At 42.6% G+C, this 22545-nt stretch overlaps 1 protein-coding gene and 1 long non-coding RNA gene across 4 annotated transcripts in view; one reads left to right on the top strand and one right to left on the bottom strand.

Moving 5' to 3' along the window:
• Positions 1–21337, top strand: part of slc12a3 (solute carrier family 12 member 3) — a 72436-nt gene extending 51099 nt beyond the window's left edge. Inside the window, exons 19-25 of one of the 2 annotated variants that reach the window (XM_072279473.1) lie at positions 2799–2881; positions 5607–5705; positions 9899–10010; positions 12489–12575; positions 12665–12800; positions 18091–18158; positions 20223–21337. In XM_072279473.1, the coding sequence (XP_072135574.1) occupies positions 2799–2881; positions 5607–5705; positions 9899–10010; positions 12489–12575; positions 12665–12800; positions 18091–18158; positions 20223–20364 (727 nt within the window). In that variant the 3' untranslated portion in view covers positions 20365–21337. Of the gene's footprint in view, positions 1–2798; positions 2882–5603; positions 5706–9898; positions 10011–12488; positions 12576–12664; positions 12801–18090; positions 18159–20222 lie in introns of both variants that reach the window. The other variant, XM_072279471.1, reaches the window with a different exon arrangement.
• Positions 1–22545, bottom strand: part of LOC140210487 (uncharacterized) — a 143951-nt gene that overhangs the window by 78548 nt on the left and 42858 nt on the right. The gene's annotated exons all lie outside the window — the stretch shown is intronic.

Genomic DNA, 22545 nt, shown 5'->3' with positions numbered 1-22545 from the left:
GCACTCTGTTCACCAGGTGGTGCAAGGCTGCCCAGACCCTCGGTGTTACCAGTGAATTCATTACACCAAGCATTGCACTGCAGTCACACCATCGACGCACAGGGATTACACAATTGTGCTAAGAAAATTCAAGCAGTGGTGGATATCCCAATACCAAAGGATGTGTCACAATTGCGGTCCTTTTTAGAATTTGTCAATTACTATAACAATTGGAACCTGGCTACTGTACCCCACCCCTCGAGCAGATTTCTACAGATCGGGAAGAAATGGCAATTGACAAAGCAGTGTAAGGTGGCTTTCCAAAAGGTAAAGGAAATAGTGATGGCTCTGTACTCACACGTGATCCATATCGTCCAGTGAAGCTTACCATGCACTGTGCAGGATGCCAAGAGGAAAGATGTCCAGAGCTGTCCAAAGGAGTCCCAGGGTCAACTCCTACAACCAACACAGAGGAGGCCCTAGAACCTGAGGTTGTTTCATAGCCACAAGTCTCACCTGCCAAGCAGAGTGACCCCTCCCTCTCCCAGCACCACCACCCCTTGTCAGGAATGAGGTTATCCCACAAGAGTATGACATCCTCCACAGCAGTTAAATCTTTAGGACTGAATGGGGCAAATTAAAATGTTCAATGCTGTGGATGTCTATTTTCATAGTTTTATGTGTACGTGTACACATACACATTATGCTGGCTGCTGGTGTAGGGGCATCAGCACTGGACTTCCAGGCAGATGGTCCTGAGTCCAAACCCAGCTGGGTCCCAACCTGGGCAGCAGCAGTATCTGCAGGGAAGAAAGACCTGGCAGTCTACTTCCGTATCTTGCCACGAAAACCTTATGGACCCTATGGTCACGAAGAGTCGGACTCAGCTAAACAACTGAACAACATCAAATGTATATAAGTTGAGATGAATTCTATATAGGGTTAGAGTTTAGAGCTAAGCAGGGAGAAGTGTTGTGTTTATTATTTCAGTAATATCTGAGTAGTATCATAAATATACTGTTTGATTAAGCATTCTTTGTTTAAATAATTCATTATGGGTTATATGGAAAAAATATATGAATTGCATTCATCATGATGCTACCATGTGAGATGCGTGCGCCTCGCTTAAAGTAAAAACAAATCTCAGGTACCTTATTCACGGCTCTGTATTTTTGCTTTCCATTTGTTTAATGTTTTGGAGTTACAAAACATAACAGCCTTCTCTACCACGGTGATCTGAAATGAAACATTAGCTCTGTTTCTCTTCCCGCATATTCTACCTGATTTGCTGAGTGCTGTCAGCATTTTGCACTTTTGTTTCTGAATTCCACTGTCTACATTCTTTTGATTTCCACAACGAATGGTCTTTTTGCAGTTAGTCAAGATGCAGTGGGCTAATAAACAAGCCCAGCCCAACAGGCATGACACCAACCATTATCCTGATCAAATGGATAACACCCTCTGATCTATCCAGCTTCTCTCACATTGAGATGAGTGCTATGTTATCCACTCCATGCCCCACCTCAAAAAGCCCCATTTGGACAGTTTGAATTGCTACGAATTATCTGGTAATTCTACTGTAACCTCAGGTGACTAAATATAAAAACATAGAAAACCTACAGCACAATACAGGCCCTTCAGCCCACAAAGTTGTGCTGAACATGTCCCTACCTTAGAAATTACTAGGGTTACCCATAGCCCTTTATTTTTCTAAACTCCATGCACCTGTCCAGGAGTCTCTTAAAAGACTCCGCCTCCACCACCGTTGCCGGCAGCCCATTCCACACACTCACCACTCTCTGCTTACAAACAAAAAACACAACTTACCCCTGACATCTCCTCTGTACCTACTCCCAAGCATCTTAAACCTGTGCTCTCTTGTGGTAGTCATTCCAGCTCTGGGAAAAAGCCTCTGACTACGCACACGATCAATGCCTCTCATCATCTTATACACCTTTATCAGGTCACCTCTCATCCTCCGTCGCTCCAAGGAGAAAAGGCCGAGTTCACTTAACCTGTTTTCATAAGACATGCTCCCCAATCCAGGCAACATCCTTGTAAATCTCCTCTGCACCCTCTCTATGGTTTCCACATCCTTCCTGTAGTGAGGCAACCAGAACTGAGTACAGTACTCCAAGTGGGGTCTGACCAGAGTCCTATATAGCTGCAACATTACCTCTTGGCTCCTAAATTCAAATCCACAATTGATGAAGGCCAATACACCGTACGCCGCCTTAACCACAGAGTCAACCTGCGCAGCTGCTTTGAGCATCCTATGGACTCGAACCCCAAGATCCCTCTGATCCTCCACACTGCCAAGAGTCTTACCATTAATACTATATTCTGCCGTCATATTTGACCTACCAAAATGAACCACTTCACACTTATCTGGGTTGAACACCATCTGCCACTTCTCAGCCTAGTTTTGCATCCTATCAATGTCCTGCTGTGAGCTCTGACAGCCCTCCACACTATCTACAACACCCCCAACCTTTGTGTCATCAGCAAACTTACTAACCCATCCCTCCACTTCCTCATCCAGGTCATATATAAAAATCACAAAGAGTAAGGGTCCCAGAACAGATCCCTGAGGCACACCGCTGGTCACCGACCTCCATGCAGAATATGACCCGTCTACAACCACTCTTTGTCTTCTGTGGGGAGGCCAGTTCTGGATCCACAAAGCAATGTCCCCTTGGATCCCATGCCTCCTTACTTTCTCAATAAGCCTTGCATGGGGTGCCTTATGTTCTTGGCAATTGCTCTAGCTGACTACTTTATTACTTGGCTAAGTTTGAAGCCTGTGTTTGAATTTTCAGTGACTCATTTGACTTGAATTATGGCGTGTGCGTGATGAGAATGAAGCAAGGCCTGGACATCACGAGAATGACGCAGACTTGTGGTGAGTAACCAAAAATTATTCAGCTCATGTTGGCAATCAGGCCGGATCTGTGGAGACCAAAACAGCTAATAGTTCACGGTTTCTGTTCTGATGAAAGATTGTTCTGAATTCTGCAATGATTTGGATTGTTCGAGAGGCTTGTTACATCAAAGCTATACAGTGCTTTTCATAAAACTGGGTTCTTGGGAGGTAGAGGAGGTGGAAGTGCTTGAAGGAACAGGAGGGGCAGGGTGCACAAAGTGGAAGGGTCGGACCACAGTTACTGCAATGGGGTGTGGAAGGAGAGGAATCTGGGGGACACGTGGTTAGATGTCATGAGCTGCCAGGGATGTGGTTTGCAAATGGGAGAGTTTGTAATAGGCAGCGAGTGGTTCTGCAGTTGGGCCAACGCTGACTGGGCTAGCAAAGGGGGTTAGGGAGCAGGATTTTCAGGCCTCCAGATTGAGTGGGCACTTGGTGTTTGGGTAGAACTGGGTATCAGGGCCAAGGCTGCAGGAGTTGAGAGAGTTAAGGATAGGCTAGAAAAGGTCAGACTACAGGCAGCTTGGATTAAGTTGGACTGGAATCAGGGTTCAGCTGGATGTCATGAGAGGAGAGCTGTGATTGATGAGTGGGATGGTGAGAGAGGAAGAGCAATCTGCAACTGAAAGAGAGATTCCACAAAGGGTAGGCATTTTTCTTAGAGGGTTGTACTTGAAGTAGGTTCCGATGACAGCAAATCTTTGGATCCTGCTCGAGCTGGTCCACTTCAGGGAGCCAGTGTTGTAAAGAGCTGCATCATACACAGATCACGCAGCATGAACTAACCTCACTGACTGCACTGAACCATGCGAGACCAGATTCTCTGCACTTTAATGTGCTTGAGTACACAGTGCCCCTGCAGGATGAACAGTACTTTTGTCAATTTGAATTGAGTCACAGTGTCCCTTCTTTGTGACGAAATAGTCATAGTCATACTTTATTGATCCCGGGGGAAATTGGTTTTCGTTACAGTTGCACCATAAATAATAAATAGCAATAGAACCATAAATAGTTAAATAGTAATATGTAAATTATGCCAGTAAATTATGAAATAAGTCCAGGACCAGCCTATTGGCTCAGGTTGTCTGACCCTCCAAGGGAGGAGTTGCAAAGTTTGATGGCCACAGGCAGGAATGACTTCCTATGACGCTCTGTGCTGCATCTCGGTGGAATGAGTCTCTGGCTGAATGTACTCCTGTGCCCACCCAGTACATTACGTAGTGGATGGGAGACATTGACCAAGATGGCATGCAACTTTGGCAGCATCCTCTTTTCAGACACCACTGTGAGAGAGTCCAGTTCCATCCCCACAACATCACTGGCCTTACGAATGAGTTTGTTGATTCTGTTAGTGTCTGCTACCCTCAGTCTGCTGCCCCAGCACACAACAGCAAACATGATAGCACTGGCCACCACAGACTCGTAGAACATCCTCAGCATTGTCCGGCAGATGTTAAAGGACCACAGTCTGCAAATGAAGTCTGCTATTTTAGACACATGCTGAAAGCCACCCTTTGATAGAAATCAGTGCTCCCTCTATGTTACTACCCTTCTAGTTCTACGGCATGAGCTTGCTTTCCCTTCCCTATTCCATCTTTGTTTAGCATCATTTAAACCTTCTAATGAAGGTGTTTGCCCTTCACCCTAGGTTCCTGAATAAAAGTTCACAGACCTTTATTCTTTGTATCATTTTGTCAGTCTTTTTTGTATTTTGAAGAAAATGCATATGAGATAACAATAGCTAATTGCACATGTGAATACGTTGTTAAACTAAATAATGCAACACTTACTGACTGTCATAAGACACAAAATGTAAACTTTTGACAAAAGGTCCTGTGCCTAAAATGATAATTGTTGCTTTTTCTGCAAATGCTGCCTGACCTGAGCGTTTCCAATATTTTCTACTTTACTTACAAATTGTAAATGATTACTTTTATTTTGTAATAACTCAAGTATGATAAATCCCCTAACTTATTTTGCTGAATTCTACGTTTCTATGCTGCTGCTTTCCAGATGGAATTGTCATCGTATCTTTTCTTGTGCTGTTTTATTATTTTAAAAAACTGTATTAAAGATGAGGAACACAGAATGGCACAGGAGTACAGTAGTCAGGCAGCATCTCTGGAGGGGAATAAACAGTTAACATTTCAGACTGAGACCCTTCCTTTCCATAGATTCAGTCTGACCTGCTGAGTTCCTCCACCATTTCATGTGCCAGTGTCTGCAGAATCTCTTGTGTTAAGGTAGAAAGAGTTTGTGTGCAGGAACAATTCGTCATCATTAAGTGCCGTGTCATTAGAACAACTACCTGAGCCATTAAAATTAATAACAATTGGCTTTCTTCACTCCATGCTTCTGATGTAATGATTGTACAACTTGGATCAGGTTAAATCATTCATAGATCCTTCACTCTCTCTACTAGATGTGACATGTCAAGTATTTACTGGTACTCAGAAGAAAGACACCTAGGTAGATCTTTTGCAACATAATCAATTATAATTTTTAAGGCAGAGAGAAATTTAAGTAAAAGAATAATTAACTTTGATAATTATAAGCATCTCTAGTGGGAATTTGTAATGATGTGCTTGCAGCTTAACTGGATTGTATTACTGTGAATTGACTGGTGCCTCTGTCACTTATTCTTACATAAAACATTATTTTACATACAGTGAAACAACTCTCACTGTTTTTTAAATCTCAGTAGACTCCAGAGCAGCGTTTGTTGAGCAGCAGACCAGTACCATTTTCCAGCTGGGACAATCCAAAAAAAACATTGACATCTACTGGCTCTTTGATGACGGAGGTAAAGAAGTGTTCTTCTTTAAGATTTGTTTGGTAATTGAAATTCAAAATTTCTGTACGGCAGCAGCTTAGAATATAACAAGATCAATGTTGTTGCATTGCATAGAAAGAGAGGTCACAGGATACAATTACTCTTGCAGTTTGGCCACGCAGACCATGAAAGCACACATTCTCACTAACCCTATGAGCTCACCCTACAGTGGGCAATCTCACAATCTGGGAGGAAACCCATTTGGTCACAGGCAAACTCCGCTCAGACTACACTGGAGGGTGGGATCAGCAATGAAGCTGGGGGGCAGACGGATTGCATTCCATCTCGATGAGACTAGAGGAGGGTAAACACACCTGCAGAGCTTTTCAAACTCAGCACTAGTTTCACCATTTCCTGCCAAGATGACAGGCGACTCCACCGTGGAATTCTCCATTGTCTTCTGGGTCCAGCTCTACCTCCAGCACCAGATACACTTTCACCTTGTAGCCAGACTGGCAAAGCTAGGTTCAGGCATGGTGACGAGGGAGGCTTGAACAGACAAGCTGACAGATACTTCAGCGAAGGCGAAGGTACACCAGCACAGAGATTCAAAAAGGTGAGAAAGCAAAAAATAATAGAGAAAAAACATAAGGGCAAGGACTTTCCATGAGCACTGCCACGATTAATTGACCAATTTTTAAATAAGTTTCCAAAAGAGGAATTAGAAACACTATTGCAACTAACTGCCATCTAGTTTGCAACCCATTTTTGCCATACCAGATGATAAATTTTCATTCATCTCTAATTGTTCCTATGAGTATTAGTTGTTAGTGTCTGGGGGAAAAAATGGATAATGAAACCTCCAACAGCCACTTTCCCCCGCACATACTTTGTTCTTTGCTTCCTTGGATATTTGCTTTGTAGGGCACAATATTCTAACACAACACACACAAAATCCTGGAGGAACGCAGCAGGTCAGGCAGCATCTATGGAATGAGTAGATAGTCAATGTTTCGGGCATTCCCTTGAACAGCTACCCTCTGTCTTGGTTCTGAATCCGAACAGCCAATTCACCACAGACCCCAATAACCTGTGGTAAATCCCATCGGTTCCCAATTAATGCTTCTTTGTTCCTGCCTAGTCCCCTTGTAATTTGCCCTACTCCAGTTTAAAGCTCTCCCACAATGACCATACCTATCTATCTATAGCTATCCTGAAAGTTAACGAGTTGTCGTCACTGTTCCCTAACTTCATCCACTGAAAGATCAGTCACCTGGCCAGGCTCAATACCCAATACCAGGTCCAGTACAGCCCCTTCTCTCGTTGGACTGTCCACATGTTGATTTAAGAAACATTCCTGGATATACTTAACAAATTCTGCCCCACCTAGACCCCTTACACTAGTTTATATTTGGGAAGTTGAAATCCCCCATGACAACAATCCTATTATTTTTACACATTTCCTTTATCTGATTACATATCTGTTCCTTAATGTTTCAGTGTCTATTGGGGGAACTGTAGTCAGTCCCATCCGTGTGATTGCACCCTTCATATTCCTGACTTCTGCCTAAATGGACTCCTCTGAGTGCAGCTGTGATACTGTCCCTGATCAGTAGTGCAACTCCACCCCTCTCTTTTGCCATCTCCTCTACCTTTTGTATCATTTCAGAAACCTGGTACATTAGTCACCCATTCCTGCCTCTCTTTCAACCAAGTTTCAGCAATGGCCACAACACTTAGTTCCATGTACTGATCCATGTTCTAAGTTCATCACTTTTGCTCATAATACTCCTAACGTTAAAATATACACATCTTAAACTATTCGACCTATCGTACCTGTTATTTTGCTTTTGCATTTCAATACTTTCCCTGACATCTACCTTCTGGTCCAACCCTTCCCTTACTGATCTGGGGCTCCAATTCCCAGCCCCCTGTAAAACTGGTTTAAACTCTCCCAAGCAGCACCAACAAACCTTCTAGCCAGGATATTGGTTCTCATTCAGTTCAGGTGTAACCCGTCCCTGTTGTGCAGGTCACCCCTTCCCCAGAAAAGGTTCCAATGATTAAGAACTTGGAAGCCTGTCCCCTGCACCATCTCCTCAGCCACTCATTCATCCATGCTTTCACCCCATTCCTACCTGGAACAGGGAGGAATCGGAAGATTACAACCTTGGAGGTCCTTCTCTTCAACTTCTTTCCTAACTCTATATACTCACTGCGTAAGACTTTATCCCCTTTTCCGCCTATGTCATTGGTGCTAATGTGCACCACGACCTGCACTGACCACTCAATCCCCTTACCTCTCTTGGTGATCACCCATCTACTGTCCGAAGCCTGTGGTGACCACCTCTTCAAAAGTCTCATCTATAATATCTTCAGCCTCCCAGAATATCCTGAGTGCATCCAACTCCAGCTCAAACACCTTGACCCCGTCAATCAGGCGCTGAAACTGGGTGCACTTCATGCAGATGTAGTGATGAGGGAAACCGTCAGATATCCTGAAGACCCTCATCTGACAGGAGGGGCATTCCATCCTGACTACTCAATACTAAATAAGAAGGCTTGCCTCTTCTTAACTGTAGCCTATTCACGCCAAAGCTTTCACACCCTTTCTCTGGCACACTCCAACAATGGACGCTCTGCTTGAGCCTACCAACATTTTATTTGCAGCTGAGGTTAGGGTTCTGACGCCAACACTTTCCATGCCTGCACAGCCCCAAAAGACCAGCCCTGCTGAATCTGTTCCTTTTATCCTCTCTTCCCCCAAATTCTGTAGGGCTCTGACACTAACACTCCTCTTGCCTGAGCTGCTGATTTTAAAAAAAAGGGACTTGCCCAAGTGTGCTCTTTTTGTACTCTCACTGCAAACTTCAGAAGGCCTCTGATGCTGACACTTTCCACACTTGTGAAGCCCAAAAAGACTAGTCTTGTGGAATCTGCCCCTTTCATCCTCTCTCTCCAGATTCCCGTTGAGCTCTGATACCGACACTCTCGCTCCTCTCACCTGAGTCGCCAAATAAAATATGATGTAAAAGATTAATTCCCGAGGTGGACAGTTTGTTAGAGGACCTGAATTATGTTAATGCTAAGTACAAGAACTATCCTCCTGTATGCTTCAGTGAACCATGACAATGATTTGGGGTTCAGTCTCCGAATGTGTGATCAACTCTATGCTGCAGCTCAGTGATGGAAGTTGGGGTGATCATAGCTTGGCAGTGTAGGTTGGACTGTTTCCCATTGAGACTGGTAACCCGCTTCAAAGTCTCTGCAAATGGTATGGTATTCAGAACTGTTCCCTCAGAAGTATATGAGAAATCTCCAATGATCCATAAGATTATTGAACAGCCCTCTAACAAGATCAAATAGACTCCTGACTTCACAATCTACCTTCTAATGGCCTCATGCCTCACTGTCTGCCTGTGTTGTACTTTCTCTGTAACTATTACACTTTACTCTGCATTCTGTTGTTGTTTTCCCTTGTGCACCTTCATGCATTGATGCCATAAAGTGATCTGCGTGGATGGCATGCAAAGTAGTTTTACCAGTGTACCTCCGTACGTGTGATAATAAAAAACAATTTACCATTTTTTACCAATTGATATGATATTTCCTCACTGCCATGGAAGTACAGCAAGAGCATGTGGAGGGTGTTGCCCAGAATGAAGACTGTATAAGCTGGGTTTGTTTTCCTCGAAGGGGAGGAGGCTCAGTGGGAGATGTGACTGAGGTGTACTAAATTGTGAGGAGCATAGAGAGGGTAGACGGTGGGAATCATTACCCCACGTCAAAAACTAAAGGATGTTTGTGTGAGCTAGGGGTGTGGGGAGGGAGGGAGAAGTTTAAAGTGAATCTGTGAAAGAAAATTTCTTTACTCAGGATAAGTTGAAAGTGGGTCATCTCACATTTAAGGTGATTCTGGAGACACTTACAGTAATTTGTCAGAACACAGAAAACTACAGGCTACGATCAATGGGATGAGTAAAATGAGTAGTTAATGCAAGGCAGGGACATGCTGAGTGAAGGGACCTGTTTCTGCCCTGTGTGACTCTGAGTATCTGAACAATGTCTAGGCAACAGATGGAAAGAAAGAGAAATGGAAGGAGGCGTTTGGGTAGGTGTGGGGAGCGAGAAAAAGTGTGTGTGAGTGTCCCAGAGTCCCTCAGGCTGTGTTGTGCCCTGCTGTTATACGGCTGCTCTTCTGACCGGCATCTTCCTTCCTATAGGCCTCACCCTCTTAATTCCGTATCTTCTCACCCGCAAGAAGAGGTGGCGCCGGTGCAAGGTTCGAGTGTTCGTGGGCGGTCAGATCAGTCGCATGGACGAGGAAAGAAAGGCGTAAGTGGATCTGGCTTCCTCAGACAGAGTCTGCTGCTGAAGGCCCTGGTAGGAAACACCACCGCGAATCCTAGAGAAAGGATTAAAAGATTAGCTTTATTTGTCACGTGTACGTCAAAAGGTACAGTGAAATGCTTCGTCTGCACCAGATCAAATTAGCGAGGATCATGCTGAGCTGCCCACAAGTGTCACAGTGTTTCTCCTGCCAACCCACAACTCATTAACCTTAATTATATACATCCTTGGAATGTGGGAGGAAACCAGAGCACCTGGAGGAAATCCACTCACGCAGTCACGGGGAGAAATCTTTAAAGACCGTGGAGGAAATCGAACCCTGGTCTTACAGTTGGTGCTGTGAAGCATTGCACAAACCACTGTGCTAACACACTGCCTGCCAACACTACCATGCCACCTACAACACAAATACAACCAAATTTTGGCCTTTTTGAGGCTTTGTGAATTTCAAATCAATTCTAGTAGAGTAACTAAAGCATATTAGTGGTGTACGTCACAGCAGGCACCATGTTAATGAGGGAACTGGTCTCTGCTCCTTTCACAACCAGCGGAGGTATCCAGGGCAGCAGATCACATGATCTGCCAGTATGCGGTGGTGATTTGTGGCCATTGCTTTTTGAGGAGTCTGTACGCCCCAGCTGCTGGAAGCACAGTCCAGCAGCACTGCCATTCATTTACCATTTGAAGATTAACTTTTAGTAGCTAAAAACATAATTCTCCAAGTTCTTTGAGCGCAAGTTTAAGTTCAGCTTATTGCAGTTCAGCTGTACACTTGTATGGTTTGCTGAGGTAACGGGGTGGGTGAGGTCTCTTCCAAAGGATGCCATCTTAATTTCAGTACAAACACTACTGCCTGGCATAGTTCATTAGTTGGTATTCCTGGCCTCTGGTCTGTTCTGTAATTGCTGAGGTGGCTGGTAGCAGATTTCGTTGAGGATGTCTGAACCTTGGAGAAGTGTGCGTGCGGCTTCGCATTTCAGGGTAGTCAACCGGCTGTGTGTTCGCTATGGCCGTGAACCTTGAGCCATTGGCATATCTCCCCTTTGACGTGGGAAAGCCGTTTTCCATGTGAATTTAAATATCATAAAGAGGCTGCCTGTGTATTTCAGGTTTTATTGATTGTAAATGATTCAATTTATAATTTTAATAACTTGTTTAAATTTGAAATTTTGCTTTTGGTAATTCGATTCTGAATGTTAGGCCACTGTGGTGCTGAATGTGTTTCTCGCTAGAGAACTGAGTTTGATTGTTGCTGCAGGTGCTGTCTGTGCGGGGATTGTTTGTTCTCTCTCTGACCATGTGGGTTATCCATCGGGTGCTTCAGCTGTCTTCCATATTCCAGAGGTACGCTGGTTATAGTCAAGTTGCCCCTTACATGGCTGCAACAGAGTCAAGGGGGAGTGGGCAGTTGCCAAATGGGTCTGAGGGAATTGCTCAGCTCAGTCTTCTAGGCTGTTTCTATCCAAACTTCTATACGGACAGTGAAAAGTACCCTGTCTGGTTGCATCATGGCCCATGGCCTGCTATAGAAACTCCCAGGAATGAAGAAACTGCAGCAAGTGATGGATACAGCCCAGTCTATGACAGTTAGAGCCTTCCCCATTGAGAACATTTACAAAGAATGCTGCCAGATGAAAGCAGCATCCATCATCAAGGACATCCACCATCTAGGCCATGATCTCCTCCTGCTACTACCATCAACTATGAGGTACAGGAGTCTTGTGTCCCATGCCACCAGGGTCAGAAACAGTCACTATCCTTCAACCATCAGGCTTTTGAACCAGTGTAGAGTGATCTTCACTCAGCTCAACTCTGAACTGATTCTACAGCCCACAGACTCAAGGACTCTACAACTCACGTTCTTCATATTATTTATTTCATTTGCACACTTTGTCTTTTGCACATTTGTTGTTTGTCAGTCTTTTTTATGTATAGTTTTTCATAAATTTTATTGTATTTCTTTATTTTTCTGTAAGTGGTTGCAAGAACTCGCATCTCAAGGTGGTATATGATAACAAGTATGTACTTTAATAATTTACTTTGAATGTCACAAATATTCAGAAATGACACCAGGGGGTCATTATTATCCAGCTTTCAAAGCTTTGTTAGTGGGTGAATCTAGTCCAGGCATGTTCTCACACTTTCCCATTTTCTTATGGAAAGCAGAGATGAGGTGTAAGACCTGACTGTGAGTGATGGACCAAGTTTCCTCTACACATTCTCAGGGGACCATGTGGAGTGGGAACTCTCCTTGGAATTCATTGACAAGCATGGCCAGTTCTCCAACTTCTGGGCCATAATTTCCATCTTCCATTTTATACTTCCTTGTATGGCAGGTCATAAAGTGTGAATCAGTTCCAATTTCAGGCCCATTAGTGTCATTGAAAACCTCTCCCAGGTCACTTGAACATTTCTCATTGCCATTTAAAAAAACAAAACTAATAGTTCTCTTTTTGAATTTAGGATGGTTAATCTCTTAAGCAAATTCCGTCTTGGCTTCCATGAGGTCCATGTCCTGCCGGACATCAACCAGAAACCTCGTTCTGAACGGTAAGAAATATCTGAACACATCTCTTGAATGTTTGTTACTCTCTTGTATTGTCTCTGGTGTTAAATGAACTTCTTTTCTTTTATTATAGAGTAAAGAGGTTTGAGGATCTGGTTGCTCCTTTCAGACTGAATGACGGGTTCAAAGATGAAGCCATTGTTAAAGAGATGAGGAAGGACTGTCCTTGGAAGATCTCAGATGAGGAGATTAAGAAAAACAATGCAAAGGTATGTAAAGATCCGGTGAAACAACCGGCTCAGTTGCTGATTGTGGATTGGAATAATTTGGGAATCTGTAGATTTTGGATAATCTGGTACCCTTGGGGCTTTAGTGCTGGACGAGATTTTCTGGACGATTGAGTGTTAACCCAATTATTAGTTCCCTGTTTTATTTTGTTTCCTGATATGTGGGTTTATCTTTCTCATCCACTTGGCTTCACCCATCACCTTCTCGATTGTCCTCCTTCCCCCTTCCACCACCTTTTTTATTGTGATGTCTTCCCCCTTCCTTTCCAGTCCTGATGAATGAGTCCAGATGAGCTCAGAGCATGGTCAACACCTGGAGTTATGATATTGCAGCCATTAGTGAGACTTGGTTGCAAGAGGAACAGGAATAGCAGCTCAATAGTTCGGAGTTCAGTTGTTTTAGACATGACAGAACAGAAGGGCTTAAAGGAGGAGGGGGTGGCATTACTCGTCAGGGAAAATGTTATGTCAGGACAGACTAGAGAATTCATCTAGTGAGGCATCATGGGTGGAACTGAGAAATAAGAAAGGTATGACCACATTAATGATGTTATATTACAGACCACCCAACTGCCCTAGGGATTTGGAGGAACAAATTTGTAAAGAGATCACAGACTTTTGCAACAACCATAAGGTTGTGTTAGTTGGTGATTTTAACTTTCCACATATTAACTGGGAATCCCATACTGTAAAAGGACTAGATAGGATAGATTTTGTCAAATGTATTCAGGAAAGTTTCCTTCATCAGTACGTAGAAGTCCCAACAAGAAAGTGTGTGATACTGGATCTGCTGGGGAATAAGACAAGGGCATGTGACTGAAGTTTGAGTATCGGAACGCTTTGCAACTAGTGACCATAATGCATTAGTTTCAAAGTAAATATGCAAAAAGATAGGTCTGGTCTGTGGGTTGAGATTCTAAATTGGAACAAGTCTAATTTTAATGATATCAGAAAGAATCTGGCAAGTGTGGATTGGGACAGGCTATTTTCTGGCAAAAGTGTACTTGGTAAGTGGGAGGCCTTCCAAAGTGAAATTTTGAGAGTACAAAGCTTGTGTGTGTCTGTCAGAATAAAAGGTAAAGATAACAAGTGGAGGGATCCTTGGTTTTCAAGAGATACTGAAGCTGTGGTTAAGAGAAAAAAAAAGGGAGGAGCTTGGCAGGTGTAGGCAAGTAGGAACAAATGGGGTGCTTATGGAGTACAAGAAATGCAAGAGAAGACTTAAGGAAATCAGGAAGGCTAAAAGAAGGCATGAAGTTGCCCTAGCAGACAAGGTGAAGGACAATCCCAAGGGATTCTACAGATATGTTAAGAGCAAAAGGATTGCAAGGGACAAAATTAGTCCTCTGGAAGACCAGGATGGTAATCCATGTGTGGAATCAAAGCAGATTGGGGGAGATTTTAAATAAATTTGTTGCATCTGTATTTACTCAGGAGACAGACACAGAGTCTGTAAAAGTGAGGCAAAGTGGGATCAACTTCCTGTAGGAGGAGGTGTTTGATACCCTGAGGCAAATCAGGGTGGATAAATCCCCAGGTCCTGATAAAGTGTTCCCTTGAACCTTAAGGGAGGCGTGTGCAGAAATTGCCGGAGCCCTGGGCCTGGCAGAGATATTTAAATCATCCTTAGCCACAGGAGAGATACCAGAGAACTGGAAGACAGCTAATGTTGTTCCACTGTTTTTTAAAAAAAGGCTTTAAACCAAAACCAGGAAACTATAGGCCAATGAGCCTGACGTCAGTAGTGGGAAAGTTATTGGAAGGTATTCCAAGGGACCGGATATATGAGTATTTGGACAGACATGGACTGATTAAGGATGGCATAGATTCGTGCATGGTGGGTCATGTATAACCAATCTTGTAGAATTTTTCGAGCAAGTTACCAGGAAAGTGGAGGAAGGCATGGCAGTGGATGTTGTCTACATGGACCTTAGTAAGGCACTTGACAAAGTCCCATGTGGGAGGCTGGTCAAGAAGGTTCAGTTGCTCAGCATTCAAGATGAGATAATGAATTGGATTAGGCATTGGCTTTGTGGGAGAAGCCAGAGAGTGGTAGTGGATGGTGACCTCTCTGACTGGAGGCCTGTGGCTAGGGGTGTGCTGCAGGAATCGATGCTGGGTCCTTTGCTGATTGTCATCCAGATCATTGATAGAGATGACAATGTGGTCAACGGCATCAGCAAATTTGCAAATGACACCAAGAGTGAAGGTGTAGTGTACAGTGAGGAAGGCTGTCATAGTGTTCTGCATCAGCTGGAAAACTGGCAGATGGAACTTAATGCAGGCAAATGCTAGGTTTTGCTCTTCAATAGGACCAACCAGGGTAGGACTTACATAGTGAACGTTAGGGCACTGAGGAGTGTGGTAGAACGACGGGTACTGGAGCTACCCTTCCATAATTCATTGAAAGTGGCGTCACAGGTGCAGTGGTTCCAGAAAGTTTGTGAGCTCAATTTCAACGTTTTAAGAGAAGTTTGGATAGGTACATGGATGGTAGGGGTATGGAGGGCTATGGTCCCGGTGCAGGTTGATGGGAGTAGGCAGTTTAAATGGGTTTAGCATTGACTAGATGGGCCAAAAGGCCTGTTTTGTGCTGTACCTCTCTATGACTCTATGAAGGAATTCAACTGAAACATCGACTGTTTATTCAATTCCATAGATGCTCCCTGATTTACTGAGTTCCTCTAGCATTTTGTGTGTTGCTCAGGAAATGGAACATGCTGAGTTTCAGTTCATACATTTCAGCTCTTCAGACTAGTTGAATTGTAATGCCAGCCCTCCAGACCTGGCCTATAGGCACAAACCCTCCCCTCCCCTCCGCCCGCCTCTTTCATTCAGTGCTTCCGACCCTGATTCCAACTGCACACCTCACACATACTCTAGAATAATCAATAAACCAGATGCCAAACCACCTCAATTTCCAAACAATCAGACACTGGATTATCAAAGTTCTCCTGTAGTTAGGCTGCTATTGATATGGAAACTCAAAACCCGTATCCTTCTGCCATCATATGGAATGTCATTTTCTATTAAAATGTTCTGATCCTGTACCATAGAACCATAGAAACTACAGCACAGAAACAGGCCCTTTCGCCCTTCTTGGCTGTGCTGAACCATTTTCTGCCTAGTCCCACTGACCTGCACATGGACCATATCCCTCCATACACCTCCCATCCGTGTATCTGTCCAATTTATTGTTAAATGTTAAAAAAGAACCCGCATTTACCACCTCGTCTGGCAGCTCATTCCATACTCCCACCACTCTCTGTGTGAAAAAGCCCCCCCCTAATGTTCCCTTTAAACTTTTCCCCCCTCACCCTTAACCCATGTCCTCTGGTTTTTTTCTCCCCTTGTCTCAGTGGAAAAAGCCTGCTTGCATTCACTCTATCTATACCCATCATAATTTTATATACCTCTATCAAATCTCCCCTCATTCTTCTACACTCCAGGGAATAAAGTCCTAACCTATTCAACCTTTCTCTGTAACTGAGTTTCTCAAGTCCCGGCAACATCCTTGTAAACCTTCTCTGCACTCTTTCAACCTTATTTATATCCTTCCTGTAATTTGGTGACCAAAACTGAACACAATACTCCAGATTCGGCCTCACCAATGCCTTATACAACCTCATCATAACATTCCAGCTCTTATACTCAATACTTCGATTAATAAAGGCCAATGTACCAAAAGCTCTCTTTACGACCCTATCTACCTGTGACGACACTTTTAGGGAATTTTGTATCTGTATTCCCAGATCCCTCTGTTCCACCGCACTCCTCAGTGCCTTACCATTAACCCTGTATGTTCTACGTTGGTTTGTCCTTCCAACGTGCAATACCTCACACTTGTCAGTATTAAACTCCATCTGCCATTTTTCAGCCCATTTTTCCAGCTGGTCCAAGTCCCTCTGCAGGCTCTGAAAACCTTCCTCACTGTCTACTACACCTCCAATCTTTGTATCATCAGCAAACTTGCTGATCCAATTTACCACATTATCATCCAGATCATTGATATAGATGACAAATAACAATGGACCCAGCACTGATCCCTGTGGCACACCACTAGTCACAGGCCTCCACTCAGAGAAGCAATTCTCTACCACCACTCTCTGGCTTCTTCCACCGAGCCAATGTCTAATCCAATTTACCACCTCTCCATGTATACCTAGCGACTGAATTTTCCCAACTAACCTCCCATGTGGGACCTTGTCAAAGGCCTTACTGAAGTCCATGTAGACAATATCCACTGCCTTCCCTTCATCCACTTTCCTGGTAACCTCCTTGAAAAACTCCAACAGATTGGTCAAACATGACCTACCACGCACAAAGCCATGTTGACTCTCCCTAATAAGCCCCTGTCTATCTAAATGCTTGTAGATTCTGTCTCTTAGTACTCCCTCCAATAACTTACCTACTACTGACGTTAAACTCACCGGCCTATAATTTCCCGGATTACTTTTCGATCCTTTTTTAAACAACAGAACAACATGAGCCATTCTCCAATCCTCCGGCACTTCACCCGTAGACACCGACATTTAAAATATTTCTGCCAGGGCCTCCGCAATTTCAACACTAGTCTCCTTCAAGGCCCGAGGGAACACTCTGTCAGGTACCAGGGATTTATCCACTTTAATTTTCCTCAAGACAGCAAGCACCTCCTCCTTTTCAATCTGTACAGTTTCCATGGTCTCACTACTTGATTCCCTCAATTCCATAGACTTCATGCCAGTTTCCTTAGTAAATACAGACGCAAAAAACCTATTTAAGATCCCCCCCATTTCCTTTGGTTCCGCACAAAGCCGACCACTCTGATCTTCAAGAGGACCAATTATATCCCTTACAATCCTTTTTGCTCTTAATATACTTGTAAAAGCTCTTTGGATTATCCTTCACTTTGACTGCCAAGGCAACCTCATGTCTTCTTTTAGCCCTCCTGATTACCAATTGCCTGATTTATGGTGATGCTTGTATTGCAAATGTGGATGGATATTTGCGTGAAGAATTTCGGATTTTAAAAAAGGCTTTATTTAGTAAATGTATGTCCTCATTCTGTTTTAGTCTTTAATGATATAATTGGCTATCAAGTCTAGCAAATCAAATCAGCAATAGGATTTTTGTGTACGACCAGAAACTGCTCCAATTTTTAATATATTTAGTGCACTGGTTTATAGATCTGCTAAGCAGTAGACTTAGAATTAAAATACTGTATCTGAAGCATGTTTAGGGAGAATGCAAATGAAGTCTGCTTTAGTGATGCGATTGTTTCTTGGCGCAGTCACTCCGACAAGTGAAACTGAATGAGATCTTACTGGATTACTCCCGTGATGCTGCACTGATAGTTATGTAAGTATGAAACCTACTCCACACAAACTCTGGATTCAACCATTATAATCCCTTCCCCTCTATGTTGCCAGCATTTTGTGTAAGAAGGGTTTAGTACAGAACACTGGTTATGTAACACTTATATTACAAGTATGTTCAATACATGGAGAAAAGGGCAGAAAAAACTGGAGCACAGAACCATACAGGCACTTCAACCCATGATATTATTCAATCTTTTAATCTACTCCAAGATCAATCTAACCTTTCCGCCCACATAATCCTACATTTTCCTTTCATCCATGTGCCTACCTAAGAATCTCTTAAACGTCCCTAATCTATCTGCCTCCGCCACTACCCACAGCAGTGCATTGCATGTACTCACCACCCTCTGTGGAAAAACAAACTCTCTCTGATATCCCCCTTATACTTTCCTCCAATCATCTTAAATGTGTTAGCCATTGGCCCAGCCCAGGAAAAAAGTGTTGGCTGTCCACTCTATCTGTTCCTCCGATCTTATATACATGTATCAGGTCAACTCTCAAAGCCCTAGCTTGTTCACCCTTTCATCGTATGATAAGATTTTTAATCCAGGTAGCATCCTACTAAGAATCCTCTGCATACTCTCTAATGCTTCCATATCCTTCCTATAATGAACTGAACAGAATATTCCATGTGGTCTAAATAGAATTTTATAAGCTGCAACATTACCACACAGCTCTTGAACTCAATCCCCTGACTAATGAAGGCCAACACACCTTCTTAACCATCCTAGCAACTTTGTGCAGCAACTTTGAGGGATCCATGGATGTGGACCAAGATACCACTGTTTCTCCACACTGCTGAGAATCCTGCCAAAAACCTTGTAGTCCACCTTCAAGTTATTTGAAACCTTTTCCTAATTTCTATTTATAACATATTTACAAACATATTGATTGTTTTTTTAATCAAAGAAAGTGTCTATTTAAATATCACAATGGACACCTGCTATTTCTGGTTACCTTGGCTTCAAGGTAGCTACAGTCATGATTCAATCAGGGATTTGTTATGATGCCATTGTGGTTCTTGAAGCCACCCTATCCCACATTTCAAGTCAGTACATTTTTTGGATTGAGTGTAGAATATTTGAATTATGCTCTCCGGGCAAATTGTTCCTTTCAGTGAAAAGAAAAGACATCAATATTCTTTAACATTGGTTAGCAAATACGCACATTGTGGTAGGATGTAGAATTATATCACAAGTTTAATCTGACCTGATTAGTGGAGGACTACTTTAATTATTCAGTTCCATTATTCAGTCAGCTGTTCCACTGAGCCAGTTGTACCTGATAATTGTACTGTTTTATCATGCTTTTAAAAAAGTGTTCTCTCAAAAATATATTCAATATTTTTGATATTCATACTATTTATATTCATAGAAACAAATTCATGAAAACTGCACAAACATGTAAATTCACATAAGATATGAGGTTATATTTAGAAGCTTGTTTTTTTAAGCATATCTTTTGTGGTGTTATTCAACATACTTTATATAATCTTTTATTTGAAAATAGAATTAAAGTGACAGGAAAATTTAAATTAGTTTACTAACGGCTGGAACCTGATTAGATTTTAGTGATGAGCTAACATTAGTTTTTTCTTTCATTTGCTCCACTTTGCCTGTGCCCTGAGCTAAGATTTGATTTTGTTTTTCTTTTTCGCAACCTCTATCAAATTGATCTGTTGAGCTATCTACCCCCGTGAGTGTCAGACCAAGAGACATTTGTGATGTCTCCTACTTGGATTGGCATTAACTGCTGGAAAAATCATTGGTAGAGCACACCTTTCCTGCCAGCTCTCACCTCTTCATCTGTTCTATGTGGTTGCTTGTAGAACCACAGAGGAGTTCTTGAAAATCGTAAGAGAAATTTCAGATATACACAAAAGAAATTTTAAAATCCTGGTGAAACTCTGTTTAAGTTACTTTAACTGCATTGCCTCTGGCTAAATTATTAGTCCTGGAATTCCCAAAAAATGCATTTATCTTTTGAATTATTGGATTACAGTTGGCCATATGTGATATTGAGTGGTTGTTTATTATTCTTCCAGTACCATGCCGATCGCAAGAGAGGGGAAAAGCCCAAGCGCACTGTACATGGCCTGGCTGGAGGCACTTTCACAGGATTTACGCCCTCCTGTTCTATTAGTCCGAGGAAATCAGCAAAATGTTTTGACATTCTACTGTCAATAACACTTTTATCACTTGAACTAAATATGTTTGCAATAGTTGACACAATAAATGTGAATGTATGTTGCAAATGAACAGTAAAACTATACATGTTTTGTATCTGTGATTTTAAGGACTTGAAAATAAAAATGTGAGCTGAACGTACAAGACTAGCATGAAAGAGCTGGCACTGTGAAAAGAGAACACCACTTTTAATTAGACGTTTAATATATTACAAGTTAATGACTTTATAAAGTAATAATAATTCTAATACAGTGAACTAATCAATGTTCATGCTTTATGAAGCATCACTTAATAAATCAAAAACACAAGAGATTCTGCAGATGCAATGACTGATCTTACGAGCCTTGGGTCAAGTAGGGAGGTCTGTGTAGTAGATTCAGACAATCGAGTGTGGAGGCCCTGTATCAGAGGCTTTGACAAAAAGCAGAGTTGGAGGCAAAGTTTCATCCCATCTAAGCTGTCAAGCTGTTACCTGCTCACAGAGGTACTTCATAACTATTAAAATTGACATAAATGATTGGAAAAATTCAAAAAAAAGTAAAAATATTTTTAAAAAATTAAAAGATTACTTTAAATATTACTTCCATTTTGCCTCCCAATGTGCAGGCCTAGAATTATCATTGAAATCAACGGATTCATGAATCCAATGGTAAATGCAACCTGGCATTAGAGTATGAGAGATTCAGTGTCATGCTGGGAATTCCAGTAAGGCTGGGATCCATCACTGAATTCCGAGTGGTGTTCCATCTGTCTCTTAGTAACTTTCAGTTTAGTGACGGAAAATGTGTGCATGCAATTCCAAGATTTATCTAAACTTGGCTGAAAGGAACTGCCAGCTGTGACCTGCAAGGTTTGCCTTGTTGAATGTTGTCAATATAAGTCATTCAAATGTTTTGATTGTTGCACGGTAATCATTTATTCTGTCTCATTGGTACCAAGTTACGATTAAATAAAAAGCAAAGTTGGTAAGGAGTGTTTTTTTTTTGGTGAATGGTACATGCCCCATTGTTGATAAACGTAGGATCTAGATGATTGCTGGTAATTAGTTATGCAGGAAGCTTGATTAAGGAAAGTTTGCTCGAATAAGCAGAAGGGACATATACCAAAGCTCTTGAATAAAGCATCAGAATTTTAATAAAGAACCACCAGAACGTAGTAGAAAATACAATGGCCATAGATCGGAGGAGGCTTGTGGACAGAAGATGGAACGAAATAGGGTAACATGAGGAGCTGGTTCAATTCAAGTATAAAATGTAAATTACTGATCCTGGGAGTGGGTAGGGGGATATTGAAACACATTTAAACGAAAAGCTGATGGTTTACTAAAGGCTGAGCAAATATAAAGGAGGATTTCATCAGAATCCAGTTAACACAATGCTAGTAATGCTGGCACGTGCAAGTACATGAGATGGCAGCTGCTCCTCAATGAAATCATGACAAAATAAAAATCTGTTGGATAGCTGAAATCAAAACAGAAAATGCTGTGAATACACAGCAGGTTAGGCAGCATTTGTGGTGAGAGAAACACTTAACATTTCAGGTAGATGACCTTTAAAAGTTAGAAAACTACAATGTTTTAATTTCCAAAGGATGTGGAGAAGAAAGGAAGTGTCTGTGGTAGGTGGAGAACAGATAACGAAGTGAAGTCATGCCAGATTTATAAGACTATAATTCATAGGAGCAGAGTTGGGCCATTTGGCCCATCAAGTCTGCTCAATCATTTCATCATGGCTGTTCCATTTCCCTCTCAACCCCACTCTTCTGCCTTCTCTCCGTATCCAGTCATTCCCTGACCAATCAAGAACCTGTCCACCTCCACCTGAAACACCCAATAACTTGGCCTCCACAGCTGCCTGTGGCAATGAATTCCACAGATTCACCACCGTCTGGCTAAAGAAATTCTTCTTCATCTCCATTCTAAGTGGACATCCTGTATTCTGAGGCTGCACCCTCTGGTCCTGGAACCCCCCCCCCCCACTCTATCAAGGCCTTTCAATAGTGAGACCACCCCCCACCCCCATTCCTCTGGATTCCAACAAGTGCAGGCACAGAGCCACCAAACACTCCTCATATGATCAACACACAAAATGTTGGAGGAGCTCAGCAGGACAGGCAGCATCTATGGAAAAGAGTAAATAGTCAATGTTTTGGGCTGAGACCCTTCATCAGGACTGGGGGAAG

The sequence above is a fragment of the Mobula birostris genome, chromosome 15, assembly GCF_030028105.1.
Source record: "Mobula birostris isolate sMobBir1 chromosome 15, sMobBir1.hap1, whole genome shotgun sequence".
Taxonomy (NCBI): Eukaryota; Metazoa; Chordata; class Chondrichthyes; order Myliobatiformes; family Myliobatidae; genus Mobula; species Mobula birostris.
Note: the sequence above shows the minus strand (reverse complement) of the source record. Positions and strands in the feature narration are given on the sequence as shown.